The 15,313-nt window shown below is 43.4% G+C and overlaps 1 protein-coding gene across 7 annotated transcripts in view; it reads right to left on the bottom strand.

The window, feature by feature from the left end:
- Positions 1-15,313, bottom strand: part of MCTP2 (multiple C2 and transmembrane domain containing 2) — a 120,602-nt gene that overhangs the window by 76,269 nt on the left and 29,020 nt on the right. For all 7 annotated transcript variants that reach the window (XM_080982120.1, XM_080982117.1, XM_080982119.1 and 4 more), the window contains 4 exons: positions 10,431-10,573; positions 7,751-7,827; positions 6,123-6,234; positions 4,392-4,427 (listed from right to left, as the gene is read on the bottom strand). In XM_080982120.1, coding sequence (XP_080838246.1) covers positions 4,392-4,427; positions 6,123-6,234; positions 7,751-7,827; positions 10,431-10,573 — 368 coding nt within the window. The remainder of the gene's footprint in view (positions 1-4,391; positions 4,428-6,122; positions 6,235-7,750; positions 7,828-10,430; positions 10,574-15,313) is intronic.

Below are 15,313 nucleotides of genomic sequence, written 5' to 3'. Positions count from 1 at the left end.
AGAGCTGTACAACAGTGAAACTGACTCCCTCGGAAGGTGGTGGATTCTCCTGAACTGGAGATGTTTCAGCAGAGGTTGGGTGGCCATCTGCTAGGGGTTCTTTAGCTGTGATCCTGCATTGCAGGAGGCCGAGCTAAGTGACACTCCTGTGATATTTTTTAGAATGAGAAGATAGGAAGCTGCCTTATAGCAAGTCAGATCCTTGGTCCATCTAGCTCAGCATCGTCTACCATGATTTGCAACAGATCCCTAGGCTCCCTGTCCTACCTGGAAATGTTGAGAGTTGAAGCTGGGACCTTCTGCACGCAAATGTCCTACCACTAAACTACAGACCTGATGTTTTAACCGCTACAGGACTCCCCTTTCAGCCGCATCGTGCAAGAGAGCTTCAAAAACAAAACATTGTCTATAAATGAGACAGCATGTCCTTAAAAGGGACATAGTAACTGAATTCACAGAATAAATGATTCACAGAATAAAATAAGAATGCAAAAGCCTATTGGATGTGGCCAGCGGCCCCATCTAGTTGAGCATCCTGTTCTCACAGGGGCCAACCACATGCTTACAGGGAACCCTTAAGCAGGACCTATGTCAAACAACACTCCTGCCTTGCTGTGGTTTCCAGCAACTAGTATTCAGAAGCATTATTGCTTCTGATCGTGGAAGCAGAACATAGGCATCATGGCTACCAGCCACTGATAATCTTATCCCCCATGATTTTGTCTAATCCAGGGGTCAGCAAACCTTTTCAGCAGGGGCCGGTCCACTGTCCCTCAGACCTTGTGGGGGGCCGGACAATATTGGGAGGGGAGAAAAAAGAACGAATTCCTATGTCCCATAAATAACCCAGAGATGCATTTTAAATAAAAGCACACATTCTACTCATGTAAAAACACGCTGATTTCTGGGCTGTCCGTGGGCTGGATTTAGAAGGTGATTAGGCTGGATCTGGCCCCCGGGCCTTAGTTTGCCTACCCATAGTCTAATCCTTTTTTGAAGCCATCAAAGATGCTGGCCAGTTCCATAGTTTCAGAATGCACCGTGTAAACGAGTACTTTCTCTTGCCAGTCCCGAATCTTCCAACTTTCAGCTTCATTGGTCATCCCCGAGTTCTTGTGTTACGATAAAGTGAGGGAGGAAAAAAAATATATCTCCGCTGTCTCCATACCATACGTAATTTTAAATACTTCTATCATGTCGCCTCGTTCAGAAATGAAGAAAATAATATTGAGTTCTTCCTCCTTCTAATACATTGTCAGATGTCAGAAGTGTTGCAGCGGTGGAGGTGATGCGTGGGGTGGGAGTGGGGGGAATACACCAGTGTCAAGTATATGGATCCATTAGAGTGCTTGGGTTTGTTTTTTTATTTCCTTCTGGTCTCTTAATCCAGTCCATCCTCATTTCTTCTGCCCCATCAGGCTCCTCCTGACCATACTTCCATAACCTCCCGTGCCTCCCTGAGATACCCAAATTCCCCCAGCACACAATTTTCCTTTTGTAGCCTTTATGTTCCGCCATGTGCGTGCACACACACATAAAAAAAAATGAAAAAGAAAAATGGGGGTGGGAGGTGGGAAAGAGCCAGTAATGTTTCCACAAGCTGGCATTTCCTAACTAAAGAAAGTTATTGATGTACAAAGCCAGTTTTTTTTAGTGTGGCAAGAAAATCAATAAACCAGGAAATATGGCTTTGTCAAGTGTTGCCCAGGTAGTCTTTCTGGGAAATCCTTTACTGCCTCTCAGACGGTCGCAGGAGTTGTTGTTTTGTCTTTAGAGCTCGCTCCAGATCCCAAACTCTGCTTTCTGTATGAAGTACTGACATTCTTCCACCCTCTAGTGACAGCAACAGAAAAAGGCAAAAGGTTTGGAGTTCCCCTCTGCTGCTTTCTCTCCTCTTACTTTTTGCAAAATAATAATTTTGCCTCTGCTACACACACTTGGTTCACCCTCTTTGGAAACTGATAAATTTCATTTGTGTGCGATGGCAGGAGGGGGAGAAAGATCTCGAGATTGCCAGAACCTTGCAAACTAAGAAATCTATCAAAAGTTTTGTCTCGGTTATTTATTTTTTAAAAAAAGAAATATAGAAATAACACGTGAAAAGTTACCACCAAAAAAAATGAGAGAGATGGAGGGTTTTTTTTAACTAGATGGACTGTGAAAACCAGAGCTTAGAAGTCTGGATTCTTATTGAGGGATCTCCAAGGCCAATGAAATAAAGCAAAATTGAATGCTGGTTGGAGAGAGCAGATTGCTACCTTACAGGGCTGTTGCAGAGATCAAATATAGGGTTGAATGCCAACCCTGAACTCCTTTGAGAAAGGGTGGGAAAATTCCTCAATGATACATTGGGCAATAGACATGGGAATGATTATGGAATACGGACATAAAATTCACAGCATGCTATGGTTTAAGAGAAAACTATATGAAAATGTTTTATCAATGGTATCTAACACCGAGAAAATAGACAAAAATGTATAAATCAAAAAGTGTTGGAAATGCAAAGAGAAAGAAGGTACTTTTTATCATATGTAGTGGTCATGTAGAAGGTTAAAGCTTACTGGGAAATGATATATAATGAATTGGAAAAGATGTTGAAAATAAGATTTGTAAAAAGAAGAAGAAGAAGAAGCTTTTCTTTTGGGAATTATAGGGGCAGAACTACCCAAACTGTATAGAAATTTATTCATGTATGTGACTACAGTGACAAGAATGTTATTTGCCCCAAAATGGAAAGAAGAAGCCCCAACAAAAGAAGAGCAGATACAAAAACTTATGCAGAAATGGTGAAACTTACTGGAAAAATAAGAAATCAAGATAACAAACTTTTTATAAAAGAATAGAAATGGTTTATTGAATATTTACAAACTAACTATAAACAGATAAGAACATTGGCAGGATTATTGTAATAACCTGCAGTTTTATAAGAGTAAATATTTAAAGTACATGAATAAATGAGTAAGTTACCGTATTTTTCGCACCATAGGACACACCGGACAATAGGATGCACCTTGTTTTAGAGGGGGGAGAACAAGAAAAAAAAAATCTCCCCCTCTCTGCCCAGTGCCCCTTCAGTGAAGCGGCAGGAGGCGCTGCACAGAGAGGGGGAGAATTTCCCCCCTCTTGTTTTCCCGCTCTAAAACAAGGTGCCGTTCAGGCAGCTTCCTTGGAAGCCTGGAGAGCAATAGGGGCAAGTGCGCACCGACCCCTCTCGCTCTCCAGGCATCAGGTTCCTTTCGACCTGCTCTTTGGGGCTGGTGGGGGGAAGCCCACCACCAGCCCCAAAGAGCAGGTCAGGGAGCAGCAGAAAGGCGCAGTGGAGAGGCTGCTGCCATAGTCGCGCGTCACCTCTCCAGCGCGCGCGGGGCTAAAGAAGCCATAGCCCCGCGCCCCTCTCCCAGCTGGAGAGGTGACACGCGGCTATAGAGGCTCCTGCCAGAGCCACGCATCACCTCTCCAGCCGGGAGAGGGTCGCGGGGGGCTTCTTTTGCCCCGTGCGCACTCTCCCGGCTGGAGAGGTGACGCGCAGCTATAGAGGCTCCTGCCATAGCTGCGCGTCACCTCTCCAGCCGGGAGAGGGTCGCAGGGGGCTTCTTTTGCCCCGCACGCGCTCTCCCAGCTGGAGAGGTGACGCGTGACTAAAGAGGCTCCTGCCATAGCCGAGCGTCACCTCCTCTCCAGCCGGGAGAGGGTCGCGGGGGGCTTCTTTAGCCCCCCGCGTGCTCTCCCGGCTGGAGAGGTGACGCGCGGCTATAGAGGCTCCTGCCATAGCCGCGCGTCACCTCTCCAGATGGGATAGGGTCACGGGGCTATGGCTTCTTTAGCCCCGTGTGCGCTCTCCCAGCTGGAGAGGTGACGCGCGGCTATAGAGGCTCCTTCCATAGGCGCGCGTCACCTCTCCAGCCGGGAGAGGGTCACGGGGCTATGGCGTCTTCGCTCCATAGGACGCACACACATTTCCCCTTCATTTTTGAAGGGGAAAAAGTGCGTCCTATAGAGCGAAAAATACAGTAATTTAGAATATGCAGGAAATATAAAAAATAAATTTAAGTAACTGCAGGAAGAGGGGGAAGGAAGTCGAGTTTCGAAATGTTAAAATGACTGGGAAACTATTGAAATGTATATATAACTGAAAATCATAAATAAAAAAAATGGGAAAGGATGGGAAAACACTTTGGGAAGTATATCATCTGAATTCTGAGGAATAAATGAATGGCCAAATTTGGTTAATAATGGAGAAAAGAGGAACACTCCCTTTCCACTCATCCACCTCTCCAGTAATTCCACCAGTGTGCTAGTGTTACCCAAATCAGTAACTTTGGGAAGAAGACAGGAGTACAAGACTATAAGAGTTCCAGGTGCACATTGAGGGGAGTTGGCAGGCAACTTACTTTGGGGGTAGAACGCTTTCTTCGGTTCGTCCATCTCTGTTTGTCATGTCCCCAAACGGAGCATCCATGGGGCAGAGGAGGAGGGAAGCAGAAAGGGACAAAAAGGTGGAGATAGTTAGCAACTAAGCCAAGCCTTTGAGAAGAGCTCGTATCTCCTGCAGATTCTTAAGCTCTACAAATGCTGTCAGAAAGGCCCTGCATAGATAGAACATTTTAAATGTTTGTAACCTCCTTTTCAACCAAACGTCTCAAAGGAGGCCTAAAAAGACATACTAAAAACAACAACAACAACTAATTTTATTTATATCCCGCCCTCCCCAGCCATAACTGAGCTCAGGGTGGCTAACATCAAAATATAAATACATTAAAACACAAAATTCAGCAATCAACTGAAATACAGCTTAAAATTGCATTAAAATCAAATAAGATCAGAAGGCAACTGGCAAATTATGACTATAGGGGTTGGGAACATTAGGTACTCACCAGGCTCAGCTATTTATATGAGCCAGTGAGAGGAGTTAGAGTGGCCTCTTATATGTAGGGTCTTGTAAGAGGAGAGGGGTCAGACTGGGCCCTAGCCAAAGGCCTGGAGGAACAGCTCCATCTTGCAGGCCCTGTGGAAAGATGTCAAGTCCCGCAGGGCCCTGGTCTCTTGCGGCAGGGCATTCTACCAGGCTGGGGCCAGGGCCGAAAAGGCCCTGGCTCTGTTGAGGCCAGTCTAACCTCCTTGAGGCCCGGGACCTCCAAGATGTTATTGTAGGGTCCTCTGCGGGGCATACCAGGAGAGGCGGTCCCGTAGGTACGAGGGTCCCAGGTCGTATAGGGCTTTAAAAGTTAGAACCAGCACCTTAAACCTGACCCTGTACTCCACCGGGAGCCGGTACAGCTGATGTAGCACTGGGTGGATATGGTCCTGTGGTGAAGACCCTGTAAGTAGTCTCGCTGCAGCATTCTGCACCTGCTGGTGTTTCTGGGTCAGCTTCACAGGCAACCCCGCGTAGAGCGAATTACAATAATCAAGCCTGGAGATGACCATCGCATGGATCGCATTGGCTAGATCAGGGCGAGAAAGGTAAGGAGCCAACTGCTTAACACGGCAGAGATGGAGAAATGCAGCCTTTGCTGTGGCTGTAACCTGCGCCTCCATAGAGAGAGAGGTGTCGAGGGTCACACCCAAACTTTTGACAGAAGGTGCTGGCACTAATTGTGCCCCTGCAATTTTTTAAGCTACCATGTTGTATTATTGCATATAATGAAAATCTAATGATGCCATCATGCTGCAGTCTGCTTGGCCACAGACAGGTGACAGTGAAAACTAGACTCTCCGAACCGCTGAGCCATCGTGGGATGGGCAGTTGGGTGGGCAGCTCAGGGAAGCATCCCAGATGCTCTGTGGAGGTTTGGCACGGTCTAAGAGAGGGAGTGGTAGCTTTGTTGAGCTCTAGGGGGGTGGGGGGTGCTATGGCAAAGAGTAAAGGGAGAGGCAAGTGGTTAAGTTGCCGTTTCCAAATAAGCAGTCAGGGATTGTGTCTGGAACCATCATTTGCATGCCATTCATGTGCTCTGCCACGGCGCTCTGGCACTGCACAGAGTGGGGCCCCACTGACTGCAGTGCACCTGTCCTACCTGCCTCCATGCCCTGCCAGGGACACTTGCTCATCTTCCCACCTGTACTGATGGCAGTCGTTTTTCCTGGGGAAGGAGAAGAGAACCATCTCTTGAACCACTTACATTTCTTTTAACATCTCCTTGTTTCACAGCAAGCCTCACGTCCAACAATATCACACCCATGTCATCCTCTAAGCTGTTTGGATCTTCCAGTTTTAGGGTCAACTCACTAGTCCTGAAAGCAGAAGAGTTTATTTAGCCAAAGACTGTCTTTAAGATCACAGCAGACAGCCACCAACTATTATATGGTGCCACTAAGATGCTATTTCTGTTCTCCATAGCCTGTTACTATTAATGTGCATGATTTACATATTATTTAAATGAGCAGAGGTGGGGCAGTTTTGGCCTTCCAGGTCTTGCTGGACTACATCTCCCATTAATCCTGACCATTAGCTATGCTGCCTGAGGCTGATGGGAATTGGAGTCCAACAACATTTGGAGGACAACAGTTTTGCCAGCCCTGTTCTAGAGCAGACATTATAAAGAAAAAGGCAGGTGTCTGCATGAGAGACCAAAGGGAATAGAAAGAAAAATGGACAAAGTTTTGAGGCCAAGGAGATAATTAATAATAATAATAATAATAATAATAAATTTATACCCCACCCATCTGGCTGAGTTTCTCCAGCCACTCTGGGCGGCTCCCAACAGAATTAATGATAATAATAAAGCGATAAAACATCAGACATTAAAAACTTCCCTAAACAAGGTTGCCTTTAGATGTCTTCTAAAAGTCAGATAGTTGTTTATTTTCTTGACATCTGATGGGAGGGCGTTCCACAGGGCGGGTGCCACTACCGAGAAGGCCCTCTGTTTGGTTCCCTGCAACCTCACTTCTCGCAGAGAGGGAACCGCCAGAAGGCCCTCAGAGCTGGACCTCAGTGTCCAGGCTGAACGATGAGGGTGGAATCACAGTGACTTAGAGTTGCACCCACACTTTGTGTACCATAGAGCTTATATGAATTTAGAGACAAACATTATTAACAAAATTCTAATTTGAATTTGCTTGCAATATTTCTTTCATAAATTTGAGAAAGGGTATTGACACAAGTAAAAAAGAATTTGTACAGACCTATACAGGGTATTGAAATAAGTATATTACTGTAAATATACAGTGGTACCTTGGTTCTCGAACTTCCGAACGGTTTGACTTTCGAAATGTTCGAAAACCAAGGCTTCCAATTAGGGCTGGCGGCCTGGAAACAATAGCTGAGAACCGCATCAAACGTTCAGCTTCCGAACAATGTTTGGAAATCGGAACACTTACTTCCAGGTTTTCGGCATTCGGGAACCAAAATGTTTGAGTACCAAGGCATTTGATAACTAAGGTTCCACTGTATATGAATTTAGGTACCTAAGCACTTATCATTGTCCTAATTTGTTGTTTGTTTGTTTGTTTGTTTGTTTTGGGGGGGGTTCATTAATTTTTTCCCCAATTTTCCAATTCTTCATTTAAGAGTATTAGAGGAAACGTAATATCAAATTTCTAAATAATATCGCCTTAAAATTCAAATACAAGCTGTAAATTTGAAGAGTTTATGCATTCCTCATGGTTTAATTTTAGAAGAAAAAGAGAGAGAAGATTCAGCAAGCTAAATTAGAATTCTGTAAGTTTTAGCATTTCGAGTCTCACAGAATGGATAACCAGCATCCCTAAGTAAATCAAATTAATGTTTAATAAGTTCTAAGTATACCTGTTCAGTTCCAGTTCACCCAGCATGACAACCGCTGAACCCATAAAGTCTGAAGAGGTTAAATCTCGATCATACACCTGATGCATATGGAAACAGGAGAAGAGGAAAAAGAAATATGTATCTGGACACCTGGAAACAATTTCTGCATTTCAGATAAAAGAGCTATTTGTTCTCTTTCAGTTCTACGTCAGGCTCTGAAATTCACGTGAAAAGCATCTGTTGATCGCATTTTTTATTGTTGTTTATTGGCCTGGTTCAAAACACTAAGCTGTGGTTTGTTTAGCTAGCATGTGGCTTGTTTGAATGCCTGAACCGAGACAAGCAGACTAACCTGGCTTGTTGTCTTGAAATGATGCCAAAGCCAGGGTTTGTTGTGGGTTTACAAACCATGGCTTGCTTTAAACTCTACTTTGGCATTGGTTTGAGCCCAACTATTCTGCTCATTCATGCTTTGTTTGGCTACCCCAGTTCAGATATTCAACAGGCTATAGGCAAGACAACTGGAAAACAAACCCAGCTTTGGAGAAGCAAATTGGCCTGTGTTTGCTCATCTGAGAGATGGCTCAATGTTTGTTGAGCAAACCATGGTTTCATGTTACGTGTAAATAAAGCCAGTGAGAAGTTTTCAGGTGTATTCATAGCACTTCTCCCCCCCCCCAAAAAAAACCCTCAATATATTTTGTTCACTTTTGTCAACAAAACAACTCAAATTTTCCCTAAAACCAATTTGTAATTATTATTTTTTTAAAATGAAGTTTTGGAAGTTTCAAACAAAAACTATGAACAAATTTTTTCTTTGAAGAAATACTCAAAAGAAATAAGAAAACCTGACAAGCTGTTAACTTTTAAAGTTGCTGGTGTTGTGTGTGTTTTTTTAAGGGATAAAGCTTGCCTTTGCCACCCTCAGACAGATGGTTCCTAACATACCGATAGTTAAAACTATTCATTGAGATTATGCCCAGAAATAGGTGTTTTTATCTATAGGCAGTGCTCACAACAGCTATTACGAAGGCTTGTTCTATGGATAAGAGACAGTTTTCAACAGAAAGTTAGGACTATAAGCTCCTTTGTACCAAAGTCAAGTTCCTTTAGCTGAGATTCCTGCATTGCAGGGGGTTAGACTAGATGACTGTTGGGGTCCCTTCCAACTCTACGATTCTGATCCATCTAATTCAGCACTATCTTCACAGACTGGCAGGGTTCTCCAGAGTTTCAGAAACATGTCTTTCCTAACCCAATGTTGAAATGCCATTGAAATATACTCAGAGTCAAGTGAGAATTTCATGCTCTTTATTCAGCTCATAGTAGTGATGAATGGAAGTTTCCCAGAAATGTCTGCTTTATATACATTATTTACACAATGGGCCCCACGTGATTGGCTAATTCTGGGATTCTCCTGTAGGCCAATCAGGTTGCGGATTCACTTCCACCTGGAGTTGGATTGGGTGGCTCCTGCGGACCCATCAGACTGCTGCATTCTGGATCCTATTGTTCCAGGACCAATCAGACTGCTGCATTCTGAATCCTGTTGTTCTAGGACCAATCAGAGTGCTGCATTTTTGATCCTATTCAACTCATGGGATGAACCCCAAGTCTTTTCTGCATGCAAATCATGAAATTGCTTACAGAAGAATACAAACTTTGCCTATTATGTCCAGATTTTTTTTGGGGGGGGGGGTTCTCCCATCACCACTGGTAGTTAGGCAGGCTTTTGGAATACTATAAAAATCTAGCTCCTTCTTATTAAGAGTGGCACTCCTGAGAAAGTGCTGGTCTGGCCTTGCTTTCTTTCCATCGGGAAAAGAACTACGTTGAGAATTAGAACCTAACTAGATATGCAGGAAATGGACTGGGGGTTGCTATGTAGTAAACTCTACCTATGGGTGAAGGGCTAGAATAGATTAGTCTATGGCCACTCTGGGTAGAAACTCACTCTGTCTACAAATATGTTAACCCAGAGAAGAAACACGGAGGAGAATTGCAAAGTTCCGAGGCCATTCTCAAATCGAATCAACGTCAGTCGAGAACATCATCTGTTCTGCATTTTCAAGATGCCATCTGCTTGTAGACAGCACATCTCAAAGATAATTCCTTAGGTGTGAGAGGTTTCATTTGTGCATTTATTCTATCTACAAGCCACCTGTAACATGTGTCTGCAGAGCGATGAACAAATTATAAATAAGACCATTTAAAATGAGAATCTCAAATGTACCCTAAAATCTAGCATAACTATAACCAGACTCTTCTCTGAGATGGGGGCTGAGATGTCAAGCCACTTTGAGAACTGTAGTTCTGTAAGGGGATTTGGGGATCGCCAAATAACTCTCAGCAGCACCCTTCACAAACCACAAATCCCAGGATTTTTAGGGGGAGGTGCCATGACTGTTCATAGTGGTATAACACTGTTTTAAATATGGGGCCCAAGTGAAGCTCCCAGACCACCTTCCCATACCCTCCAACATTTCTCTGATGATAACAGGGACATTCAAAGACAACCTCATATACAATGCACCACAGCAATCCAGAGAGGAGGGTTGCCAGAGCATGGATCGTCAAAGAAAAGTTATCAGCATTCAGATAGGGTTGTCATACCTGAGGTTCTAGCTTACTGTGGTCAAAAGCCCGCCCTTCCCAGGCCATTTTAGACAAAATTTGGCGGCCGCTACAATCAACAGCTTACCTTCACGCAGAGTCTCTGGTCAAGGGCCTGAATTGGAATTATGACAGTTTCATTCCAAACAGGGTTCAGGTTCTTATAGATGACTTTGCTTTTGTAAAGCGTTTTCCCATTCAGCTGAAACTTCACATAAGGGTCACTCGTACCTGAACAAGGAAAGAACGAAAAGAATTCAGTTAATCTAGAAAACGTTATTCTGGCTAAACCAGTAATTCCCAAATGGTGTATCTTGGCACTCTACAATGAGAAGAGGATTAAGTTAATTAAGGGACCTCTCCAGATGTCCTTTTTATCGTACATTCATGGTGATTTGTGATTATGATGGCATCAGTGCTGTTAGACATGGAACTGACATTGTTACTCGTTCCGCATGTCTGAGAAATCAAACCTTTAATGTGGCACCACCCACACTTCGGAACTCCCTGCCTATTGGAATCAGGCAAACTCCTTTGCTGTTCTCTTTTCAGCACTGGCTAAAAACTTTTTCCCTGTCCCTGCCAACCTAGCAGTTCGAAAGCACGTCAAAGTACAAGTAGATAAATAGGTACCGCTCCGGCAGGAAGGTAAACGGCATTTCCATGTGCTGTTCTTGTTCACCAGAAGCGGCTTTGTCATACTGGCCACATGATCCGGGAGCTGTGTGCGGACAAACACTGGCTCCCTCGGCCAGTAAAGCAAGATGAGCACCACAACCCCATAGTCGTCTGGGACTGGACCTAATGGTCAGGGGTCCCTTTACCTTTACCTTACCCAGAAGTACAGAATGCTGACATTGTGTTTTGATCTGGCTTTCAGCTTATTGCTGGTTTTTATTATTTTTTGAGGTTTGGAATTCTTGTTTTTAACTGGGCTTTTTTTTGCTGAAAATTTCATTGTTTTATTCTTTCCACGAAACACGTTGAGGTTTGTTTCGCTTTTACAATCAAGATATATAAATATAGTAAGGAATAATTAATACATAATGCACAACCACGTTTTCAGCACTATTTATTTAACAAAATTTATGTACCACTACTTGACTGTAAGAAAACCTCTGATTGGTTTCCAAGTTTATAAATGGATTGATTTCTTGCAAGTGTGGAATGAGTATTGTGTTCCACCTGTAACATTGCCAGCTCCTCAGATCGAAGCAGTTGAGTGGCTGAATATGGAACAAGGCTATTCTGCTCTCAATATTGCCGGTGCCTGCAACACTTTTTGGGGGGACATACTGCTTTGCTTCCAGCCGTTGTATGTTTTCACACATCTCTGCTCTGTCCATTCCCACCTCAGTCAGAGAAAGAGAGAGACAGAGAGGTGCCATGTTCTATTCACGTCATATATTTAAAGCACTATGATTCCACTTTAAACAGCCATGGCTCCTCCTAAGGAATTCTGGGAGCTGTAGTTAAGGGTGCTAACAGTTGTTAGAAGAGGGGAATAGGGGCCTCCTAACAACACTAAGCACCCTTAACAAACTACAGCTCCCAGAATTCTTTGGGGGGAAACAAAAGCATCATCATAGTGCTTTAAATATGTGGTGTGAATGCACCCACAGGCTCCTGTGGATCAGCCAACTTAGAACTGGATATCCCTTTATTTAATGCATGGGAAGAGAAACCACTATCATTGCACAGTCACAGAAGGAAGGGCAAAGCTCCACAGATAATACCGCTGAGCGTTAAGCATTTCCAATAACCTTCCAAAGGATGTTTCAGTGCTTAGAAATGAGATGAACAGAGGTGATTTGCCTTACGTTCTATTGTTAATTTCTCTTAAATATTCCGGTCCCTTCTCTCCTTTCTTAAAAATAAAATAAAGGAAGGGGAGACAAGAAGGCTCGAGAGAAGAGCCGGCCTTTATCTCCCTGATAAGGAGAGGCTGCCAGCATATTAATAATAATTAAAAAAAAGAAGTCCCTCAACTATTAACTACATTAAAAAGGCTATATCTGGAGGAGGCCAGGGAAGCAACTGGTAGAATGAAAACATGAATAAGGAGATTGAAGGCAGGTTGGTCCAAACGCATTCGCTTATCTGTTTCTTAAATGGAACAAGAACCACACAACAAAGCACTTTTTAAAAAAAAGAAAGGAAATGAACAGAGACAATATGTTTTTTCGGCTAATGCAATATTCAATCCCCAAATAACCTCTCCTCTTCGAGAAGGGGAGGAAAACATTCTCTGTGGGGATATTCTGCATTTCTCACATCAACGTTGGAAGTTTTACGGTTGCCGGAACATCCCCACGGCTGCTACCCTGCCTTCCCTTACTGTAAAACAATGCTGTTCGTGCAAAACGAAGGGTTTTTGTTGTTTCTGTTAGGTTTTTTTTTTTTTAAAGTGTGCATCGGGGGGGATGGACGGGTTGGCGGGTGGTTGAGGGGGGTGGGCGGCGGGAGGCGAACTATAATGAAAGAGCCTTTTAATTAAATGAGATTGCCTCCGTGGGATCAGGACTTCATGCTTGTCAGCTTACTCTCAAAATAAACATCTCAGAAGCAGGGCCTCGGCGGTGTCACTTACGGAGGCAAAGCACGCCGGGTAATCCCTAGGTATCTTGACAGCTACATAATGTTCAAACTGTTTCACGGGTGAACGGCAGCACTTGCGTGAAAGAAAATATTAATGTCTGGAATTAATAGGGAGAAAAAGGGGGGACGGTGCTTGACAGCACCAAAACGGGGGGTGGGGGGGTAGGAGTGTCAAGTTAGGAGAACGTTAATTGTGAGGGGGGAAATAATTGAGAGGCGCCGGGGGGGGGGAGAGAAGAGGAGAGGCGAGAGAAAAGCACCGAACATGGAAAGCAAGGGAGGGCCTCTCTCTTAGCGCCCACCCCGAAGAAGAAGAAGAAGAAGAAGTAGAAGAAGAAGAAGAAGAAGAAATTGTCTCACTGTCAAGAAAGTAACGTCTCTACTAGGCAAGCCAGCCAGGAGGAGGGGTGAGGAAGGAGTCAACGGGCGAAAGGAGGAAGGAGCCTCTGTCGCTTGAGATGGCGACGCCAAGGATGAACAAGAGATGGGCCGTCCGCATCAGCCAACAGACGGGCTTTAACCCCAATAATCGGCAGCTTTGCAAATAACAGGCCTGAGAGGCATTTCTGTAAGCAGAGAGCCGGCTGCCGAGATCTGAACCGGTAGCCAAGTGACTCCCTGTTTCAAAATATGTCCATTTGGCCTTCCCTCCTGAACTCTGCACGGATATTTTCTCTAACCTGTGTGCTGCTGGCACAGCTATGTTTCCCATCTGTGCCTAAATCTTACACAGTAGTCCAAGAACTTCTATTTTTAAATAAATATATGTTCACTTCCTCTCCATGCTTAGTAGCCCAAGAACATCTGTTTTTAAATAAATAAATTATCATTATCATTATTATTTATTTATACCCCACCCATCTGGCTGGGTTTCCCCAGCCACAAATAGACAGTTGTATCTTGGAAGTCAAACAGAGTCCATTCCAGAAGTCCGTTCGACTTCCAAAACATTCGGAAACCAAATCACGGCTTCTGATTAGCTGCAGGATTTTGAAAATCGTTCGAAAACCGGAACACTCACTTCTGGGTTTCGCTTGTTCGGGAGCCAATTTGTTTGGCAGCCAAGGTGTTCGAGATCCAAGGTACGACCGTATATGTTATACCTGGAACTGTTACATGCAACACATAATACCCATTTTCGCAATTGTAAGCAATCAATTTTTTAGTTTGGCAGCAATCAACCTTTGGAACTCCCTGCCAACTGACCACCAGACAGGCTCCTTCGCTGTACCCTTTTTGGCTAAAAACATTTTTGTTTAGGCAAGCCTGTCCAGGCACGGATATGCTGATGTGTTTCTATCTCTTTTTAGTCTACTGTTATTTTAAATACTATTTCAAAAATATTTTAAATAGTTGTTTTTAACTGTTTTTACTGCTATTTCCATTTTTTTCCATTTTGCAAATAGCTTTGAGGTGGGGGTTTTTTGTTGTTGTTGTTTTACATTCAAGAGGTACATGCATTTTAGGAAATAAATAAAATAAATAAATATTTTTCCCTTGTAAACTTTGTGGGGGTGTTTTTTCTCTAACCTACACATGCTTTCAGCATAGCTATGTTTTCCCTTCAAGCAGGCAAGCGCAAGCTGAGAGGAAAACAATATGAACTATACATTTTTTGCCCTTCAAACAACGCCCATAAATGCTGGCAAATGTTACTACTACTAAATGCTACTGTTTTGTTTAAAAATAAAAATAGGGCACATTGAAAATTTATCCGGGGCCCTGCCTTCCTTTCTACCTTGATTGTAAATACCGTAATTTCTACATTTGTTTGTTTTGTGTTGTGCATTACCTAAAAATATTAAGCATTTGAAGCAGCACCTAAGTATAATTTAGTTAACACAGATGAATGGCATCTAATATAAGGGGCGGGACAGAGTATGAATTCTAAAACCTGAATTGTGAATTATGAGAACGATTGGTTCTTAAGCCACTCTGGAAATTGTAGTCCTGTGAGAGGAATATTAAAATTATGATTATTATTACAATTAATTTATTAATCAGGTCCAGATCCAGTGTTCTAATTGGTATGTCACCTTGGCTATCAAAACATCAAAAATTTAAGAAACAGTAGTAGTAGCAATACCCCAATAGCATGACCTCTGCCAATGTTTCCAGTGAAATCATATGTTATTGGCATGTTTAGGCCCAAGACTAATCTGAAATATCCATGCACAGTTTTGCCATTCTTAGAAGAGAGAAAGGTTTTGAGCCCTAGTCTCAAGTCCTCTTCCATTCTCTCTGTACGCATTTTAGGCAGATTGTTGGAAAGTTCCTTCTGCAGCGAGAACTTCATAGCATCACAAATGCACTGCCTGTACAATCCAATTGGCATTTAACGTTTCTCAAATTAGAGGCAGATATGGCGTTTTA

Source organism: Podarcis pityusensis (assembly GCF_964106645.2).
Source record: "Podarcis pityusensis genome assembly, chromosome: 14".
NCBI classification, from domain to species: Eukaryota; Metazoa; Chordata; class Lepidosauria; order Squamata; family Lacertidae; genus Podarcis; species Podarcis pityusensis.
The sequence above is the reverse complement of the archived record's forward strand: the minus strand, read 5'-3'. Positions and strand labels throughout refer to the sequence as shown.